At 34.0% G+C, this 19,208-nt stretch overlaps 1 protein-coding gene across 1 annotated transcript in view; it reads left to right on the top strand.

The window, feature by feature from the left end:
* LOC143248200 (semaphorin-2A-like) overlaps positions 1–19,208 on the top strand; it is a 127,511-nt gene that overhangs the window by 50,455 nt on the left and 57,848 nt on the right. The window contains exons 4-5 of the mRNA XM_076496632.1: positions 11,470–11,532; positions 18,598–18,705. Coding sequence (XP_076352747.1) covers positions 11,470–11,532; positions 18,598–18,705 — 171 coding nt within the window. The remainder of the gene's footprint in view (positions 1–11,469; positions 11,533–18,597; positions 18,706–19,208) is intronic.

Raw genomic sequence — 19,208 nt, 5'->3', positions numbered from 1 at the left:
AAATTATTATAGGGGTCATGGTAATACCCTGGAGAGTTTCAGGGGTAAGACGATGAAAAAGGTCAAGAACCACTGTTCTAGTCTCACACTGCTAAATTAGGGACGGCTAGCTCAGCAAGCCCTCGTGTAACCTTTCGCGAAATTCAAAAACTAATTCAATTCAACATGTATGCTGCTCGACCCTTTCAACCGTGAGGGCGTTATAATGGGACAGTCAATCCCACTATTCGTTGGTAAAAGAGTAGCCCAAGAGTTGGCGATGGGTAATGATGACTAGTTGCCTTCCCTCTTGTCTTATACTGCTAAATTAAAGACAGTTAGCGCAGATAGCCCTCTTGTAGCTTTGCGCGAAATTTTAAAAAATAAAGTTTTGAGACCTGATTTATAGTGTTGCAAGTCCACCGACATACCGCTGTGCCACAAGGGAGCAAATATATTTGTGTAACATTTAATTTTGTTGTGTGGAATTGTCCAGTAAAAAGAAGAGTATACAGTTGTCTTCTGTTAATTAGAAGGTAATCGTGTTGTTTTGTTCTTTTTAAGGTTCTACAAGTCGGCTGAACTAACAATCGCGGATGGTTCTAGCTTTAGAGCACTACAGTGGCCCGCTAACACAACGATCTTACACAGAATTTCGTTTCGTATTTCTCTTGTCTTTCGTAGAAACTAAAACAGAATATACGTAACACTAACAAACTCGTTAACTCATTAATGAGTCCATCACAGTAATTGACTCAGTTGGTCTTTAGGTATTCTAGCCTAAGTTACCTGTTATGCAGTTCAAACTGTTTTCAGAAATATTATAGTTACTAAGTCACTCGCTGTTAGCGCGGCCCTGACTCTGTCTCTGGCCAGCAACAATACAAACATATAAATTAAATGTAAAAAATGAATATTAGGCCTAAGTTAAATACGCGATATGTAACTAGTTTGTGTTGTTGTTTTATTACTGCTATGTATTGCAAGACAATTTAAATAATGTTACAAATTTAAACGACTGAAAGGATCACAAGTATTTATTTATATTTATATGATATACGGCATTTGCAGTCTGGTTGATGAGAGTGGTAGGTTTTTCATCTTGGAAATTGTAATGTTCAATAATGCACTAATTACACCTATCTCGTGAATATGTGGTAACACGTTCTGTTTATCAAATAGGCGGTATTTTGGTATGTTTTCTTCTAAAATATTCCAAGGACAACAATATAAAGAACTACTAATTTCAGCAGGACTCTTAAAAAACATAATTCAGGTTGACAGTAGGTTAATATTGTTGATAAATGTGACGGAGGTTTTTCTCGACGTTCACTTTTATATATATTGGGTTGAGGAATAATTCGTGAGCGTTTTTTCAAGTTAAAAATATATATTCATAAATAAAACGCTTTCGCAAAATATTTCATGTCATTTGGTAGATAATTTTTTGCTCTAATAGATGGTGTGTTTGATTTTCATATTCTTTAATTTTTGCTTTCATTTTCAGCTCATTAAATGGAATGTCAAGTGGACAAAATCGAGCATTTTCGACATCATCTGCTTTTCGCATTTAATTTCTTGCAATTTCGTTTAAAACAATGCATACTATATACCTAGGTATTACATGAAATAAAGTATCATAATAAATGTTTTGGGTGTAATGTGTTCATGCATTGAAGTATTGTATAGTCTTGCATGTAATGCTTGAATGAAATTATTTAAAAACGCACACGAATTTTTCCTCAACCTAATGTATATTTAACTTATTCCATGTAATTCTACACGAATAATGCTTTGGCGTATATTTAGGCATTTGCTAGTTACTGACTATAATACATTAAAGGTCATCCAGTTGTTTCAGTTATTTTGAAAGCTTCTGAAAGTATTGTAATGGTTCAGATGGGATATACTTTTTATGGAAAATACATGACTGACGTTTTTAAATGTCCTTACATGTCATAATGCGATGTCACTGTGCCGTTGTCGTGCATACTAATTTAGTAAGTAATGCCTGAAACTATTATACACGTAGATTGTTATTAGATGATACTTTGTAAATGTGTATTATAGATATATTTACGTGATTAAAAACTTCTGTGAAATAAAAAGAAATTAATTATAGAAAAATGCTTGTTTCTCTAGGTTGTTATTTATCGTATATATAAATACATTAATATAAAGTATGTTGTTTTAGTGCTGTGAAAATAGGGCACTTGGTATATGCTGACGATCTACTCTGTATAATGCAAATAATTAGATGATTCTATTAGCATATGTATATGTTGACGTCAGTTTCAAGCGTCTGTTAACTGTAAGATTAAGTTCTTCTTTACGCCTACATATCAACTTTTTCATAATGTTGCTGCCGTAATACAAACTGTACTTGTTTGATTTTACTGCTTCTATACTCAATTTCTCAAGTATCCTTAATGTTTTTAGCTTTGAACCTCCACGCAAACATATCACTTGCTATGTTTTCTTCCAATGCCAACAGATGGTGCTGTAACCACTTTTATTATTGTTAATGAAGATACATGGACAATTTGTCTTGCACAACTTCCATTCTATGGTACGTAACATTTGGTACTGTACCGATTATTTTGAAGTTTTTATTTCTTTGTTTTATCATATCTCAAACCCGTTAAACAGAAAGACCTCACGCCAGCCCTCGTGACGTACTGAAAGCTATAGTAAACATGATAAATATGGTATTGTAGTTCATAACTCATACTACTAAGTACACTAGAGTGCCCTGTGATACTATAAAAATTGAAACATCCTCACTAAATATCGTTAATGTGCAAAAACGTACAGTGTTTTTAACACGTTTTGGTGTGGTATAAACTATCTTAATGTTCCAAAGTTTAAAGGCTTGGTATATTCAGGTATTCAGGTGGATAAGGCATTCAACTCGTAATCTGAGAGTCGCGGGTTCGAATCCCCATCACACCAAACATACTCGCCCTTTCAGCCATGGGAGTGTTATAATGTGACGGTCAATTCCACTATTCGTTAGTAAAAGAGTAGCCCAAGAGTTGGCGGTGGGTGGTGATGACTAGCTGCCTTCCCTCTAGTCTTTCACTGCTAAATTAGGGACGGCTAGCGCAGATAGCCCTCGAGTAGTTTTGCGCGAAATTTCAAAACAAAACAAAAAACAAACTTATCTCTTCTTAATATTTTATTAGTAATGCTGAAATACTAATACAGAAATTAATAGTTAATGGATTTAATAAAGAAACTTTAAATACAATTATTAAAACAATTTGTAATAAATGTAAAGAAATAAAAATTAAATAAATTTTACTAATTTTTTAATTGTTTTTAGTTGTGAATAAGATCAATTAATAACTGTGCACTACTTTATGCGGATGAACACCTTGCTACATTTTAAGGCTTGTTTAGATTATGAAAATTGGTAGTTAAAGTAGACTTAATGAATGGTGGTTGGGGGTTATACTAGATAATTTAGATAAGTGGTTGGGACCTTTTATACTAGTATAAATCGTTTAATGAGCTCCAAATTAGTGTCCTTCTACCATAATTGGGGCTAGAATGCCAACTTCAAGAGGTAAGTTCATATCATTTACTTACCCTCAAATGGTAACTCATTTTTATTTCTTATATATTTTTTCTTTTGATTTTTTTCTCTTTACTTTCGAGAGCAGTCGCCTTCCTACAACTGCCTTCCTTCAGGCAATTAAAGGTGGTACAGATGTAGGACATTGTGGGTTTGAACACCCACATCTCGCTCTTCTAATTTTTATTTTTGAATATGTTATTTTAATTTATATTTTTATTTCTTTGCTTTATTTAATTTCTTTATGTAAGACTGGCGAATGGAGGTTAATACTGGTAGATGGTGTATCCCCACCGCAATGTGGGTCCTACTTGCCGCAGTTATAACAAACAAAAATAATTACTCAAAAGTTTGGATTTGCTGTTTTTAACGCAGTTCTCCCTCTTGAATTTGTTTACTCAAGGATGTGGCTTTGCTCCAAAACAAACAACTTGTAGTCCTATCTATATGATAGAACAAAGCTTCGTTTTATTCCGTATATAGGTGTCTAAAGTAAACAAATATGCGAGAAGCGTTTTATTTTATTTTTTTGAAGTTCAGAGAAAACAACACAGAAAACTATTGTTCTGTTGTCATTGCTGCTTCGCTGTAATTAAGAGACAATACAAGTTTTGTTTCTGCAGTGTTTTATCAACTACATTTGTAGGTCACGAGCTGGAGCGTCCTCTAACGGATGTTAACTGGTTCCACGTTTATTAGCCTGTTTTGTGGATATTATTACACGATTATATTTTTTAACCAACACGCACAATTAATAGATATAATAAAGTATTGTCGGAGGTAAGCTCGCCTTTTTGTTCTTCAGATGCCATATGATTGTCGATACTTTTGGAATACACATTAGTTATTAATAAAATATTTTATTTGTTTTCTGGTCGATAGAAAAAAAATACTGTTTACCTAAAGTGTTCTACTTTCAGCGATATATTCTTCCCCTATTTTATATAAGTGTTTGCTGCAAGGGAAAAGTGAGTATAATTTGTGTTTCTAAAATATGTAAAAGAAATAAGTCTTGATATACACTCGGTTACTGGTTATATATTGTATGATATACACGGTTACTGGTTATACGTTGTATGATATACACACGGTTACTGGTTATATGTTGTATGATATACACTTGGTTACTGGTTATATGTTGTATGATATACAATTGGTTACTGGTTATATGTTGTATGATATACACTCGGTTACTGGTTATATGTTGTATGATATACACTCGGTTACTGGTTATATGTTGTATGATATACACTCGGTTACTGGTTATATGTTGTATGATATACACTTGGTTACTGGTTATATGTTGTATGATATACACTTGCTTACTGGTTATATGTTGTATGATATACACGGTTACTGGTTATATGTTGTATGATATACACTCGGTTACTGGTTATATGTTGTATGATATACACTCGGTTACTGGTTATATGTTGTATGATATACACGGTTACTGATTATATGTTGTATGATATACACTCGGTTACTGGTTATATGTTGTATGATATACACTCGGTTACTGGTTATATGTTGTATGATATACACTCGGTTACTGGTTATATGTTGTATGATATACACGGTTACTGGTTATATGTTGTATGATATACACGGTTACTGGTTATATGTTGTATGATATACACTCGGTTACTGGTTATATTTTGTGTGATCTACACGGTTACTGGTTATACGTTGTATGATATACACACGATTACTGGTTATACGTTGTATGATATACACTTGGTTACTGGTTATATGTTGTATGATATACACTTGGTTACTGGTTATATGTTGTATGATATACACTCGGTTACTGGTTATATGTTGTATGATATACACTCGGTTACTGGTTATATGTTGTATGATATACACTCGGTTACTGGTTATATGTTGTATGATATACACTCGGTTACTGGTTATATGTTGTATGATATACACTCGGTTGCTGGTTATATGTTGTATGATATACACGGTTACTGGTTATATGTTGTATGATATACACTCGGTTACTGGTTATATGTTGTATGATATACACTCGGTTACTGGTTATATGTTGTATGATATACACTCGGTTACTGGTTATATGTTGTATGATGTACACGGTTACTGGTTATATGTTGTATGATATACACTCGGTTACTGGTTATATGTTGTATGATATACACTCGGTTACTGGTTATATGTTGTATGATATACACTCGGTTACTGGTTATATGTTGTATGATATACACGGTTACTGGTTATATGTTGTATGATATACACTCGGTTACTGGTTATATGTTGTATGATATACACTCGGTTACTGGTTATATGTTGTATGATATACACGGTTACTGGCTATATGTTGTATGATATACACTCGGTTACTGGTTATATGTTGTATGATATGCACTCCGTTACTGATTATATGTTGTATGATATACACTCGGTTACTGGTTGCACAACAAAGTTTTTGCTTCTTGAACACTGTTGGGTGTTCTTCATAGATGGCCCGGCATGGCCAAGCGTGTTAAGGCATGCGACTCGTAATCTGAGGGTCTCGGGTTCGCATCCCCGTCGCGCCAAACATGCTCGCCCTTTCAGCCGTGGGGGCGTTATAATGTGACGGTCAATTCCACTATTCTTTGGTAAAAGAGTAGCCCAAGAGTTGGCGGTGGGTGGTGATGACTAGCTGCCTTCCCTCTCGTCTTACACTGCTAAATTAGGGACGGCTAGCGCAGATAGCCCTCGAGTAGCTTTGTGCGAAATTCAAAACAACCAAAACAATCCTTATACATTATTGGGGCTGATCACGAAAATCACATCCAAATTTGCCCATCGCCTACCGTTTCATCGAAATCTTCAGTTTTCACCAGGACATTGCTGCAATGGGAAAACGATATCAGGGCAACTGGAATCCGTCAATGCTTGCTGACTACTGTTGGACACTGCAACGTGATGCATCGGACATTGAATACAAACGAAAATTAGGAGCAAAACACTTTTAATTATGTTGAACTTGATAGCATGTTAGAAACATAAACGCAATTAAGTACGTTATTGACGGTAAACAGTTAACTGTCTATTTCTCAGAGTCCCTACGTGATGAAGTAAAACCAAAACTATATTTGTGTATATCCACCAGGTACCTGTCACAATCATCAAAAAACTTTTCCAGTTAAAATTGGCTGTTGGTGAATACAAGTAGTTCGTAGCTCAAGCTGGTACCATCCGGGATTGTTACACAGCAAGACTTTTTGACGCCAAGGTTCCTACTTCGCGATTATTTCCCCCGTAGGTCAGCGGTACGCCTTCGAAATTACAATGCTAAAATCAGGGGTTCGATTCTCCTAGATAGACATAGCAGATAACCCTATGTGGCTTTCGTATAAGAAAAAAAAACTCGCATTTTAGGATTATAAAAACATGCGCGAAAGCACTAGAGGGGGGAGGGAGAAATTCCGGTATAAAAAAAAACACAACAACTTGATATTGCTACTAGTGTTGGCTTGGTAATGGAGTATGGGCCTCAACTGTATAAGTTACGACCTTTATCAACAATCCTATTAGTAAAAACCCATGTAAAAACCAACAAATAAAATTAATGAAACAAATATTGGTCATCTGAACAAAGAAATACATCGTATTAGGTTTGTGTATTATTTTACCAGAAAAACATAAAATATTTAAGTTTAACCATATGAAAGTTTTAAAACATAAATATTGTAATTTTTAAAGTCTACAGACTGATTGTTGCCGAACTCAGTCGAAATGTGTAACCTATGAAAGAACGTTTTACGTGAAGGCGTAAAACAAAGGCACTCATGAAGTAATGAGCACAAGTAATTTTTTTTCTTGTCCCCTTTAGGACGTGAACCAGGGAGGTCAATAGATAATTCAATTATGCCTGGTACTATACAGTTGTTAATGGAGATAGTTTATTCCTTGTCAACGGAAGTAACCAAGAACCACAGTGGTCAAATGAAAGTGGGGACCTCTCTTGGAACTCTAAACAAGATAATTCACACGGAGTGAGTCTAGAAAAGCGAATTAAGAGTCGTATTTAGAATGTTTTTCTAAAGTATATAACTGGACGGAAGAAACATTGTCGAAAAACTTTACTGCCTGGCCAATAACAAATAGATGTTTGTGCTTTGATAAAACTTGTCAAAAGCTCAAGTAATTTATTATCATCTTGCGGGTGAGGCGTCATTTCAAAAATGGCACAGGGCGTGTCGCGAAAATGTTTCAAACGGATATACTGCAGGTGCAGAACGTTAATCATAAGTTTAAACCTATGGGCAGCTGATGAGAATCCATACTTGGACCCTGCTGGCCTCTATCTCTATACGGCACGGAATTACCATCTCTCTGAAGATTGTTGAATGCTAATGAGATGCTGCTGCACCGTTAAGACAAATCACCGAATCACACGGCCGACATATCAATTATTTTTTTTCGATATGTAATTACAAATAAAAATTCATGAAGTGCTATTCACAGTCATTTCTCTTGAACATCTTGTCTTTTAATCTGCTCAAACAGATCTTAAGTCGTCGTCAGCGCACATTTAAATCAGTGTTGATTGACTTTTGAAAGCAAATAAGGGTAGGAGGGGGGGGGGTAAACTGTACCGGTTTTAAACCCCCCCGTAAATTGTGCAACAGAGTAATAATTCCTAATCAGGGCCATCACAGTGTTCACTATCGTCAGTAGAAGAATGGACTGCGAGGTCAAGACATTGGTCCATACGTCCTGAAGACCCCCTCTCCCACATTAGTTTTTACTGTAGAACAACCAGTGGCCTTCGTAAAGTAATTATATATGTATATACACTTCATTTTATATGTAAAAGTTTTGTTGTAGTTAACTCATTCTTTACATTACAACAGCTTCGTGAGTCTCCTTAAGTTCTCAATACACATTTGATTAGAGAAAAACATAACTTACTTATAGTCATTATATACGCTTTACAACAACTTCTGTTTTGCTTGTAGTGAGTTTATACGTTTTACTTTATAGAAATGTTTAGGTATATTTTATTTATTACGTACTCTTAAGTTTAGGGCATCCCTTAGTTTTCTCGTAGTCATTATATACTTTATCTTAGGACAACTTAGTTTTTTTATGGTTAGTACGACGACTTTTGTTTGTTTGTTATGAATTTCGCGCAAAGGTACTCGAGGGCTATCTGCACTAGTTGTCCCTAATTTAGCAGTGTAAGACTAGAGTGAAGGCAGCTAGTCATCACCACTCACTGTTATCTCTTGGGCTACGCTTTTACCAACGAATAGTGGGATTGATTGAAACATTATAACGCCTCTACGGCTGAAGGGGCGAGCATGTTTTGTGTAACGGGGATTCGAACCCGCGTCCCTCGAATTACGAGTCGAGTGCCTTAACCACCTGGCCATGCTGGGCCTGTACAAAGCCTTTAACAGTTACTTATAGCCGTTATAAATACGTTGCTTTAGAATATCCTGTTTTTGCTTGGACAAGCTTAGAAAGAATTACATATATTTTAGGTTTATTTTTTTTTATAAATTTCAAAATCATGAACAAAGATTAAATATTTCATTAGTGTTATAGCTTCATGAAGAACAACCTTGTATGTTTGATAAATAGCTCTATTATTTTTAAATATAGACGTCAAGTTTTATTTATAATTTTAAGAACTAATGAGAAAAGCAACAATGAATTATGTGTTTGAACCACACTGCATCTGCTGTATCCAGTACTGGGATGTAATGGGACAACATCCATGACTGTGTGAACTAAACATAGGACATAAATAATTATTTATTTAATTTATTTGTGAAACAGGTTATTAATAATATTAATATTAAATTGTTTGAAATTTCAAGTGACGTGAGTGAGCTCTCGTGACCAAGCTCGGACATTTTGACACAGTTTATAAACATTTATAAACTCGGTGAAACTTAATTACATTTATAATGTAAACTCTTTATTAATAATATTAATATTAAATTGTTTGAAATTTCAAGTGACGTGAGTGAGCTCTCGTGACCAAGCTCGGACATTTTGACACAGTTTATAAACATTATAAACTCAGTGAAACTTAATTACATTTATAATGTAAACTCTTCACGATTTTTTGTAATGAATACGTGAAAGAAATAGAATTAATTACTATTAGAAGCTTTGATATTTTCCTAATTTTGTGAAAGTTACTTTTTCTTATCTTTAGTATGTGAAGCGCAAACCCTTTCACATTTCTGCACCAAAGTATAGTAGATAGTACTGTAATCAAATTAATGTTGTCGTAAGCTTCTGTGTATAGTAAAGTAAAATAAATGCTGCGTTTTATGTACAGACGAATTTCAGTGCAGAATGAAATACAGCTGAATCAAATTATTCTGAAAAGATAAATAGTGTTTGGAAACGTGATGATCTAACTTTGAGAAACTTTAGATCCACTTAAATGAGGTTCTCTTGGCTCTTACCTTCAGTAAGACGTTGAAATGCCCTCCTGTTGATAGTAAAGATTAAACGTGTCTAGTGTATTTGTCCCATGTGCCAACCGTCCTTAAAATTTCGTTTTCTGTAATGCGATACTTCTGTTTTCAGTGTGCTTGGGAATAATTTTTCGTAGCGAAACATAGAGCAGTTAATGCGTAATGTGACATGCGATTTTCATAAGACATCAAGAATGTGGCAGCTTTCTTTAAAACTGTGTAATTATCCATGTTGTGAACTTTGGAAAAAATAAAATTGATAAAACGTTTCAAAGTTTATCTCTGTTCGAATATATTTTAACAACTTTAATGTAATGTTAGAATTTTGTTTAATTGAATGTGTTAATGTTTTAACAAAGGTTTGAAAATGTAGAAATCGTTAGATAGTATGTCGTGCTTTTAAAAGGTGAAGTAAACTTGTTGAAAAATATTTATTAAAAACAAACAAACAAACAAACGTTTTTCTGTAGCATACATTATATTCTGGCCAAAAGGTTCATTAAATTTATGGATTAAATCAAAATGATTTGGTAATATTAATACTTTATTGAAAAACGGCATATTTTTAAAATCAGTTCTAACAGTACAGCCGCTGCCTACGATGTGTTATTAAGAAATTTAATTAATGTAAAATCTTTATTTCATGTGCTTCATGTTTTTGAAATTAGACCGACTGTTTAAATATTTCATTAATAAAAGGTTTTCCCTACAATATTAATTTTTTTTATCAGTACTGTAGTGTAGCGCTTCTTACGTCACTTTACTTAATTTGATGTACCTAATATCGAAATGTATAGGTAAAAATGGTTGCTTCTTACTGACGTATCCAGGCCAGTTCTACTTTTTCCTTTAGTGTTAACAGTAAACATTTTGTTGAAAACTTTGTTTTTAACAATGTGCAACTTTGAATAAATTCCTAAATCTGTAATGTCTTCTGCTACACTAAAATGTTTCATTACATAAAACTCTGTACGTTAGGTTGATTTACGGTGTTTTCTGTTACACATGCTAGATGACATCAGTATCGTATTTCATGTATATCCTAGGATGTCGGATGTTCAGTAGTATAAAGTGTACAACCTGATAAACATGTAAACTAATTTATAAATTTGAATCGTTCATTTTCATATCTAACGAAATAAACTATTAGATCTTAGCTTTTATTATGTTATAAATTACTTTATGTAAAGAATCATGTATATTACAGAAATTTCTTATTAAGCCCAAAGTTGGAAGTTTCAATTGTTAGGAAATTGGATAATTGATTTCTTGTACCAAAGAAAATGGATTTGAATAAATAGCAAATTTCCTGTTTGTTTCTTTTTTTCCTTTGGTATTTTTTCTTCATAATATTTTTCCATGATAAATGTACAAAAAAGAAAAGTTCTTTTTATTATTAGTTTCGTGATTTCAACAGGTTTTTGCTGTTGAGTTATTTATGTTCTTTGTGATATGTTTTAGGCTGACTCCTTAACTTTACCACCGACAAGTGTTTCACACTGTGTATCGAAAGGCAAATCTGAAGTAAGTTATATTTTTAGAAAATGTATTCAATATATATATATATAGTTTACTTTTCTTCATTAGCTTACTTAGTTTTGTACAGTAGTTTCTTTTTTAATTTAACCATGATTATGTTTATAGAATTACATACAATTTTTATTAGTATTTGTGTGTAGGCACGATATGGATTTGGTATACTAGTGTTATTTTATAGTATGCTTAATGTTGTAAGCATAATTGTCTTATCAAATTGTTTCTTGTAACATTGATATGTTAACAAAAAACCCATAAAAACGAGTTTAGAACAAAATAATTATTAAAACTTTAAACTTTGAAACTTTTTCAGTTTTAAAACGAGACTTAATAAATATATTTAAATGAATTACTTTATCTAATAGATTAATTACAGTAACACATTGTGTATTAAGTTTCACAAATTATCAAGGATATTCTTTAAAAACTAGAATCACTTGAACTACTTGTGGGCTTAAAACTAGTTCTTAATCAGATCTTTGTTGTGTCTGATAAAGAGATAATTGTCATTTTTAAGAAGAAAACTTGTGTTCATTGTTTTTACAATATTTGTACAACCAAGATCCTGGCAATATATTTATAACGTGAAGGTCATAAAATTTTCTAATATTTATAAGTTAATAACTTCTTGCTATCGTATAGTATTTTTCCTAATATTTTTTAATATTGTTTTACTTTATTAACATTTACCATGTAGTTTTAAGAAACATTTTATCAGCTTTCTTACAGAAGTAGCTTGTCTATCAACTTATTTGTGACTTTTCTAAAAAACCCACAGCATTTGCATTTCTGACTTTAACTGTCAATATTGTTAATTATTTAATTGTGTACCTACAGTTTTTTAAGCAGTTAACTCTTCACAATATAATTCTGGATTTTGATATTTAAAAATACTTTTATGAATTTTGTACCACCACAACACCCCCAAAACCTCCTTCTGTCCTACTTGGCCCTCTCCTTAAGAATAACCATTTTCTCTCCCCCCCCCCCCAACCTGAGTAATACTTTTTTTAGTTTCTAACAGTGCCAAGAATAGAGGGTTATTTATCTCTGAAATGTATGGTTGGTTTCACTTGTTTGTGCTACTCAACCAACTTAATTCCTGTAGAACAAACAATAAAAAATATTTAGATTATAATGTATGTATTTTTTCTCTCTCATTATTGACTGCCTTGAAATTTGCCATTGTAAACAACTAGTGTATTTTAAGGCTGTTCTAAGAAACACTGTGCTATATTTCACTGATTTATCTCCTTGAGTCACTAAAGAAGCTTATATAAACCTTATTTTTCATGTTTTTGTTTGTTTTGTACTCTTGCTTAAACACTTTGAGGATGATGGTACCTTCCGTAGAGATGAAGACCTCAGTAAGTCCATCGTGTGTATGTACATTAACCAGTGTGAACATGGTAAACTACAACTATATTTCACAAATGATACATGGGAAGACTTTAAGCTGATCAGATCACTTTGATAGTAGCTTTAGATCTGGAAAAACCTACAATTGAATACAGCTGTCTGCTCTTGTTGAGAGATACTCAGAATCAGTAACAGTGTGAGATATTTCATAGCTGCACTAACTTCTAGAACTTGCATTGGGAAGCAAGAAAGTTGGCAATCATTGGTATACCTGAATTATCACTCTTTTCTCTAGGACCTTTCGACATCTACACCACATATTTAGCTTACTTTGACAGACAGATCAGATGCCATACATTAACCTTTGTTGACTACCTTCTGGTGTATGGCATATGTCTTGGTAAAGCTATAATAAAAGCATGATGCAACCAGCCCTTAGCATGGTTAATAAATAGTGCAGAGTTGCATGATTGGTCATTAAATCTACCTAAGTGAGAGTGGATACTTATCAATAGATATACTTATGAGGACAAACCATCATCATCACCTTTTGTGGGAACTTCTATCTCTGAGATTAACCTTTGACAGAAAACTCACCTTTATACCGCATTAATATGGTGTTAATCAGATCTACTAATGTTGCAGAAGAAAATAAAAAATTAACAGCTTCATCCCTATATGTTCCACCATAGTTTGAACTTTTCTGTTATGTACTGTCAGCAATTGGTATGAGTGCTACATATCTAGATAATATTGAGAAAATACAATTCTCCTGCTTAAGACTGGTCATGATTTATACTTTGGCCAGCCCAATTAAAGCCTAAATACATCTCGCAATCCTTAGTTGAGACTGTCAGTGATCTTAGTGAGATGGAAACATCACAGTTCAATGGTGTTCCTCCAGGGGGTCTCTGAGGCTGAAATTGAGGATCATTTTAGACATTCTATAGGGAATTTAGATTCACTTTATCCTGCACCAACGTTTAGTCTGTTGGGTTCTCAATTCCATTATGGGACAGTAGTGAGTTAACAGACTTGCAGAACTGGAATCTGGGGTTCGATTCCCTATAGTAGACACAGTAGATAACCCAGTGTTGATTTGCTTTAACAAAATGAATTTACCTGACCAAATATTTTCAAGTCAATGGTAATTAACTCAGTCTTTAAATGACATAAAAAACAACTTTGGATAAGCTGCTTTTGATTTGTTTTCTTTACTTGGTTCATTGAGAGTTGTTTATGAACTTGCATCTTACTTTTCTCTCCATCCATGAACATTGTAGTTCATGCAGGGAGGTTTACTTCTCACTTACATAAAGGGACAGTTATTCCTTATCTGACAAGGTTGTCAGAACTCTGTAATTTAACCTATCACCATCAGGAGGAAGCAAAATACAACTTTCAACTAATACATTTGCTCCTTGAATTTTAGGCTTCTAAGGTAGAGTTTGTAGTTAGCCTAAATATATCAATCATTCGTGATGGACCAGTATAAGTCTACAGATTTACAACTCTAAAATTCAATGTTTTGTTTTTTTTCTTTTCACATCACTTTGTTGAAAGACTCTGAGGATCATCATATTTATTAAAATGAGGTGAAACTATTGTTGCATGCACATTGGTTCATTTGTCAGCTTATACATTCATCCCTGTTTTCATTGGCATTTTAAAGTTCATTGAATCTCACAAGGGGTCATAGTTCTGCTCCTGTTTGTGGGTCTTGAATTCCTGACATCAACCCCTTTGTACATTAGCACCCAGAATAGATTTTTGTCTACATCCATTATGTTATTGTATGCTTTCAGGGTCCATGGGAGCTTGGCTTCAAGAAATGTCAGACATGTGCTCACTTTAATCGTAGATCGAGGAAACAGTGCATTTCTTTGAGTCAGGATTAGTCATTCATTTCACATTTTTATTGCTATTACATTACATCCTTATTCTACTTTTAGGAATAACAAAGGCAAACATTATTCTCAGGTCTGAGGCATCTATTCTTGCTTCAATTCAGTATGTCATTGGTCTGGATGTTTATTCATTTTTTATCACATTTCTCAGTTGAGCTTAGCCACTCAGCCTCATGCTATGGAACAGGAAGCCTGATGCTTACTTGCTTCTCCCTTTCCCACTGCATGGATGGTTATTTCTCTTCTGAGAATATGTGAGCATCACTCAAATCCTTCATGCCTTTGGAACAAGAGCACAAGAGATCCTATTGGTCTTTATGTGACCAAAGGATCATAAAAATTGACTCATTGGATTTCTCAGGTTCTTTAGTCAGGATTATTCTTCAATCTTTTGAGGGATTGTTAAATTTCAATACTACGAAGTTATGGGTTCTTTTACTGCCACCTTGTCCAGAGTTTCACCTGTTCGGAATGCCTTGCTTCAGAGATGGCTTGCATGTACCAACAGTCAGATGACTAGGCTTCCTTATACAGTGTTTCAGTCTTTCTTGCTTTTCAAAAGTCAATATCTCATTATTTGGACTTATGAAGTGAACAATTGTCAGGAGGCGTCTATAGTTTTTGTTTTCATATCTTGGACCCCTTTATTAGGACCACTCCTATCATATCACCATACTCACTTACCATGTTTTATTGGTGATTACTGCATTAGCAGATCAATTGTGTCCCAACCCAAATAGATTCTCTTAGCAGAATAGATGCTGCATCACAAGGTTCTGTTGGAGTTGCTCTCGTTTTACAACTCTGGTTGGTGGGCTGGTCTCTCTTTGGAATACTCAATTATTTGTAATTTGGTTTCCAACATTTGCTCATTGAGCTTTGGTAGTGGATGTATTCTGTCAGAATGGGAAAGGATTACATCTCTGGGTCTTCCCTCCAATCCATATGTTACCCAAGGTACTAAAAATAATTTTTCCAACTCATTTTCTGGACTTGTTGACAGAATCGGATTGGCAGCTATACTCTGCTTTCTACTTCTGCGATACTTTCAGGATGTCTGCTTCTTCTTAGAACATCTTTGTGGAGGCAGCTGTGATTTGGCATGGTACATCTGAGTATCTAGAAGTACAAGCTACAGATGTAAAAGTTATGTAGTGTTTTGCACAGCATCAAGGTTTAATTTCTAAGGCTGCTGTGTATATGTCTTAGTCTTATGATGGACATTTTTTGACATAAATGACACACATATCGGCTGCAGTGTATTTAGAGAAAGTTGAACCTACTTTGATCAGAAGTGCCAACAATTACTCTTTTTCTTTTACTTTGTTCTTTGGCAAGGGTTTTTGCATCTTCCTCAATTGCCCTGTATAAGGTTGTCTTTTTAACTATAACTTGACACTCTTTTGATATCATTTGAGTCCCCAGTACTCTCCAGATTTTTCAAGTTGCTTTGGGTCCTAGGTTCCAAATGACCATTCCAACTACCTAACTACTGGTACATTAAGGTTACATTACATGTCGTTTCTCAACACCTGTTTGTGACCTAATTCTCATGTGCCATGTATCATCTTTACCTGATGGTTTATATTCGTTGCTGATAATATACAGATGGCACTAGTTGGAATGGTTTGTCTACAGACTAATTTATCATTCTCTTTGTGTCTCCAAACCAGTTATTCTTACCAAGGACACTGTAAGACAGGGAATAGGATGAATCCTATTTACTGATCATTATTTTTTATGTTCATTGAGGATCTTGAAGGTTTTGTTGCCCACATTAATACATTCAGAGACACTAGATAACTTGTTATTCTGGACTTTTTTTTTTAAGGCAAGAAATCTTCTATAAGTTATGTTTAGTAAGATTTGTCACATTTCTATGTCCTTATTAGTCCAGCTAAGTTGCTCACTGGAGGACATTCTGTAGATTGGTACATGGACCTCCCACTTTACTTTAGTCTCATATTATTTGGATGATTTGGCAATATCTTGATATAACGGTTTTCGTCTGTCTCCTATTGCGATATTAAGCACTCCCATTTGATTTTACAGTAAGGTGAGTATTTTCATTGTTTCTTGCATCGTTTTCACAGAATCACATTGTGCTTTTATCAAATCAATTCTACACTGGAAACTACTAATTCAATATACTTAGTACAGGTTGAGGCAGGCTATGTAGGAATGAATGGTTCCATAAAGCCACCTAGAGGCTGACTGGTTGGTATTACTCTACTATACTGGATCACCACTCATGGACTATCATGAGTAAAGCATTAAAAAATCCTACCTGTCCTTGCCAATCATTCGATTCAATGAAGTGGAGCTGATTTGCTTTTAACAACTTAAAGAATTTAGTTCACTTATTGCCATGTTTCCAGAGCAGTGTTCCTCAGCAATCCCTAATGGGCATTAATTCTCAGATTCTGCTAGTGGAGCTACGAAGTCCTTACCACACATGCTTTCAAGTCATTGCAATGGTGAGCAGAGGCTTTTTTTCCAGAAGTTGGAGTGAATTCCCCAACTCTTGGAGAAGAGGGCAAAGTTGTGAGCTCTCCTTTCTGAGTCCCAGAATTTTATTTTTTCCCAGATGTTAGTAGGATAGGTACTAATCTGTGTGGGAACCTACTTACAATAGTGGTTCAGGATTGATGCTTGTTTATCTAATTAGGCTGACTATGGCCCTTCTTGTTGATCAATATTTGTTTAGTACATATTTCATGGAAGAGGATACACACACACATATAGAGAGAGAGTGTGTTGTCATATTGGCATAGCTATCACTGTGGGTTATAGAAACCATAGCCTTATAACTTCAATCTCAAATAGTGGAACTTCAGTTATCTGATTGGGGTCTTGACCAGCAGTAATAACAACTTGTAAAATTCCACTCACAGTACATGACTTATCTTCTGAGAGAAAACATGCATTTTCTGGATGTAATGCAGTTCCCTTACTTGGGTGTCTATCTTCTGTTGACACATCCATGATGTATGCAGATGCTCTTGGTATGGATAATGCCCTCACTGTCCCCTCCATCTTATCAGTGTAGGATTCTAGCTGTAAGTGTGGGTCGAGGTAAGTGTGTTTTGAAAGTTAACATCTTCTTAAATGAAACTTGTTTTTCCAGTACTTGCCTATTTTCACACACTCTCATTGGTCGTCCTCATTACGAGCCAGTGTTAGAGAATGAGATTGAGTGAGCTTTGAAAAAGTGATAACATTATCAGAATTAGGTGGTTGTATACAGTACCAGGATAGGATAGAGGGCACACTGATGAAGGTGGCAAGTGTCATGAAACAAGCAATGAAGTGAGATATAAAATATTGGAACAAGCAAGGAAAATTAGACCAATGATTGAATAGCAATAAACCTTAGTAGTTCAGAAGTAGCTTTGGATGTGAGGGGAGGTAAGTATTATTGGAAATACATTTTAAATTTAGGTTAACTTTCAGTTTATGGACTGAATTGTGATGAACTATCTTGACTCGTGGTTTAACTAATCATTCTGTCATTATTTGCTAAGAAAATTCTGATGATTCTCTCCAACATGAACTCATTGTTAGATGAACATGTTATGAATTAATATTATGGATATAAAGAGGTGTATCACTATTTCAAACAAATATTCATAAAATAAATATTTGTTAGACTATTTGATCAAAGTATGTACACGTACATTTTGTAGAAATGATTTTACTAGGTTAAATAAACAACATGATAGGCATGCAAATAGCATATCATGGAAACTGATGTTTAGTATTTCAGTTTAAATATTTTTTGGAACAGCACTATGACTGTAGAAATCACATCAGAGTTATTCAACCAATAGGAGAAGGAAATAAGTTATATGTGTGTGGGACAAATGCTCACAACCCTAAAGACTGGATTATTCATGTAAGTTATCTCAGAAACTTAGTAATATTATTATTGTGGAAAATAATGATAATTCTATATTAAAAGAAAAGTAATAATTTTTGGAAAAAAAACATTTAATTTTGTTTGCTATGTTGTCATATTATAAAAAGTCACTTTTGAGTAGCTTTAAAGGTTTGTAAGACCCAAAGAATTCTCTATTATTATTATTATTATTATATTTTAATAGGAACATTGAACCATTATGTGGAAAATCCTATGCATTTCTTTTTAGCAAATATCAATATATTTCAATAAATTATTTACACGTCCAAGTGAAATGAAACATTAAAAACAAAAAACTTTTCAAAAAAGAAAGTAAATGTAGGGATGGGTAATATCATTCCTTCAAAAACATTGTAAACATGGTAGTAGGGATGGGTAATATCATTCCTTCAAAAACATTGTAAACATGGTAGTAGGGATGGGTAGTTTCATTCCTTCAAAAACATTGTAAACATGGTAGTAGGGATGGGTAGTATCAT

The sequence above is a fragment of the Tachypleus tridentatus genome, chromosome 4 (genome assembly GCF_004210375.1).
Source record: "Tachypleus tridentatus isolate NWPU-2018 chromosome 4, ASM421037v1, whole genome shotgun sequence".
NCBI classification, from domain to species: domain Eukaryota; kingdom Metazoa; phylum Arthropoda; class Merostomata; order Xiphosura; family Limulidae; genus Tachypleus; species Tachypleus tridentatus.
This window is presented reverse-complemented; position numbering and strand designations above follow the sequence as displayed.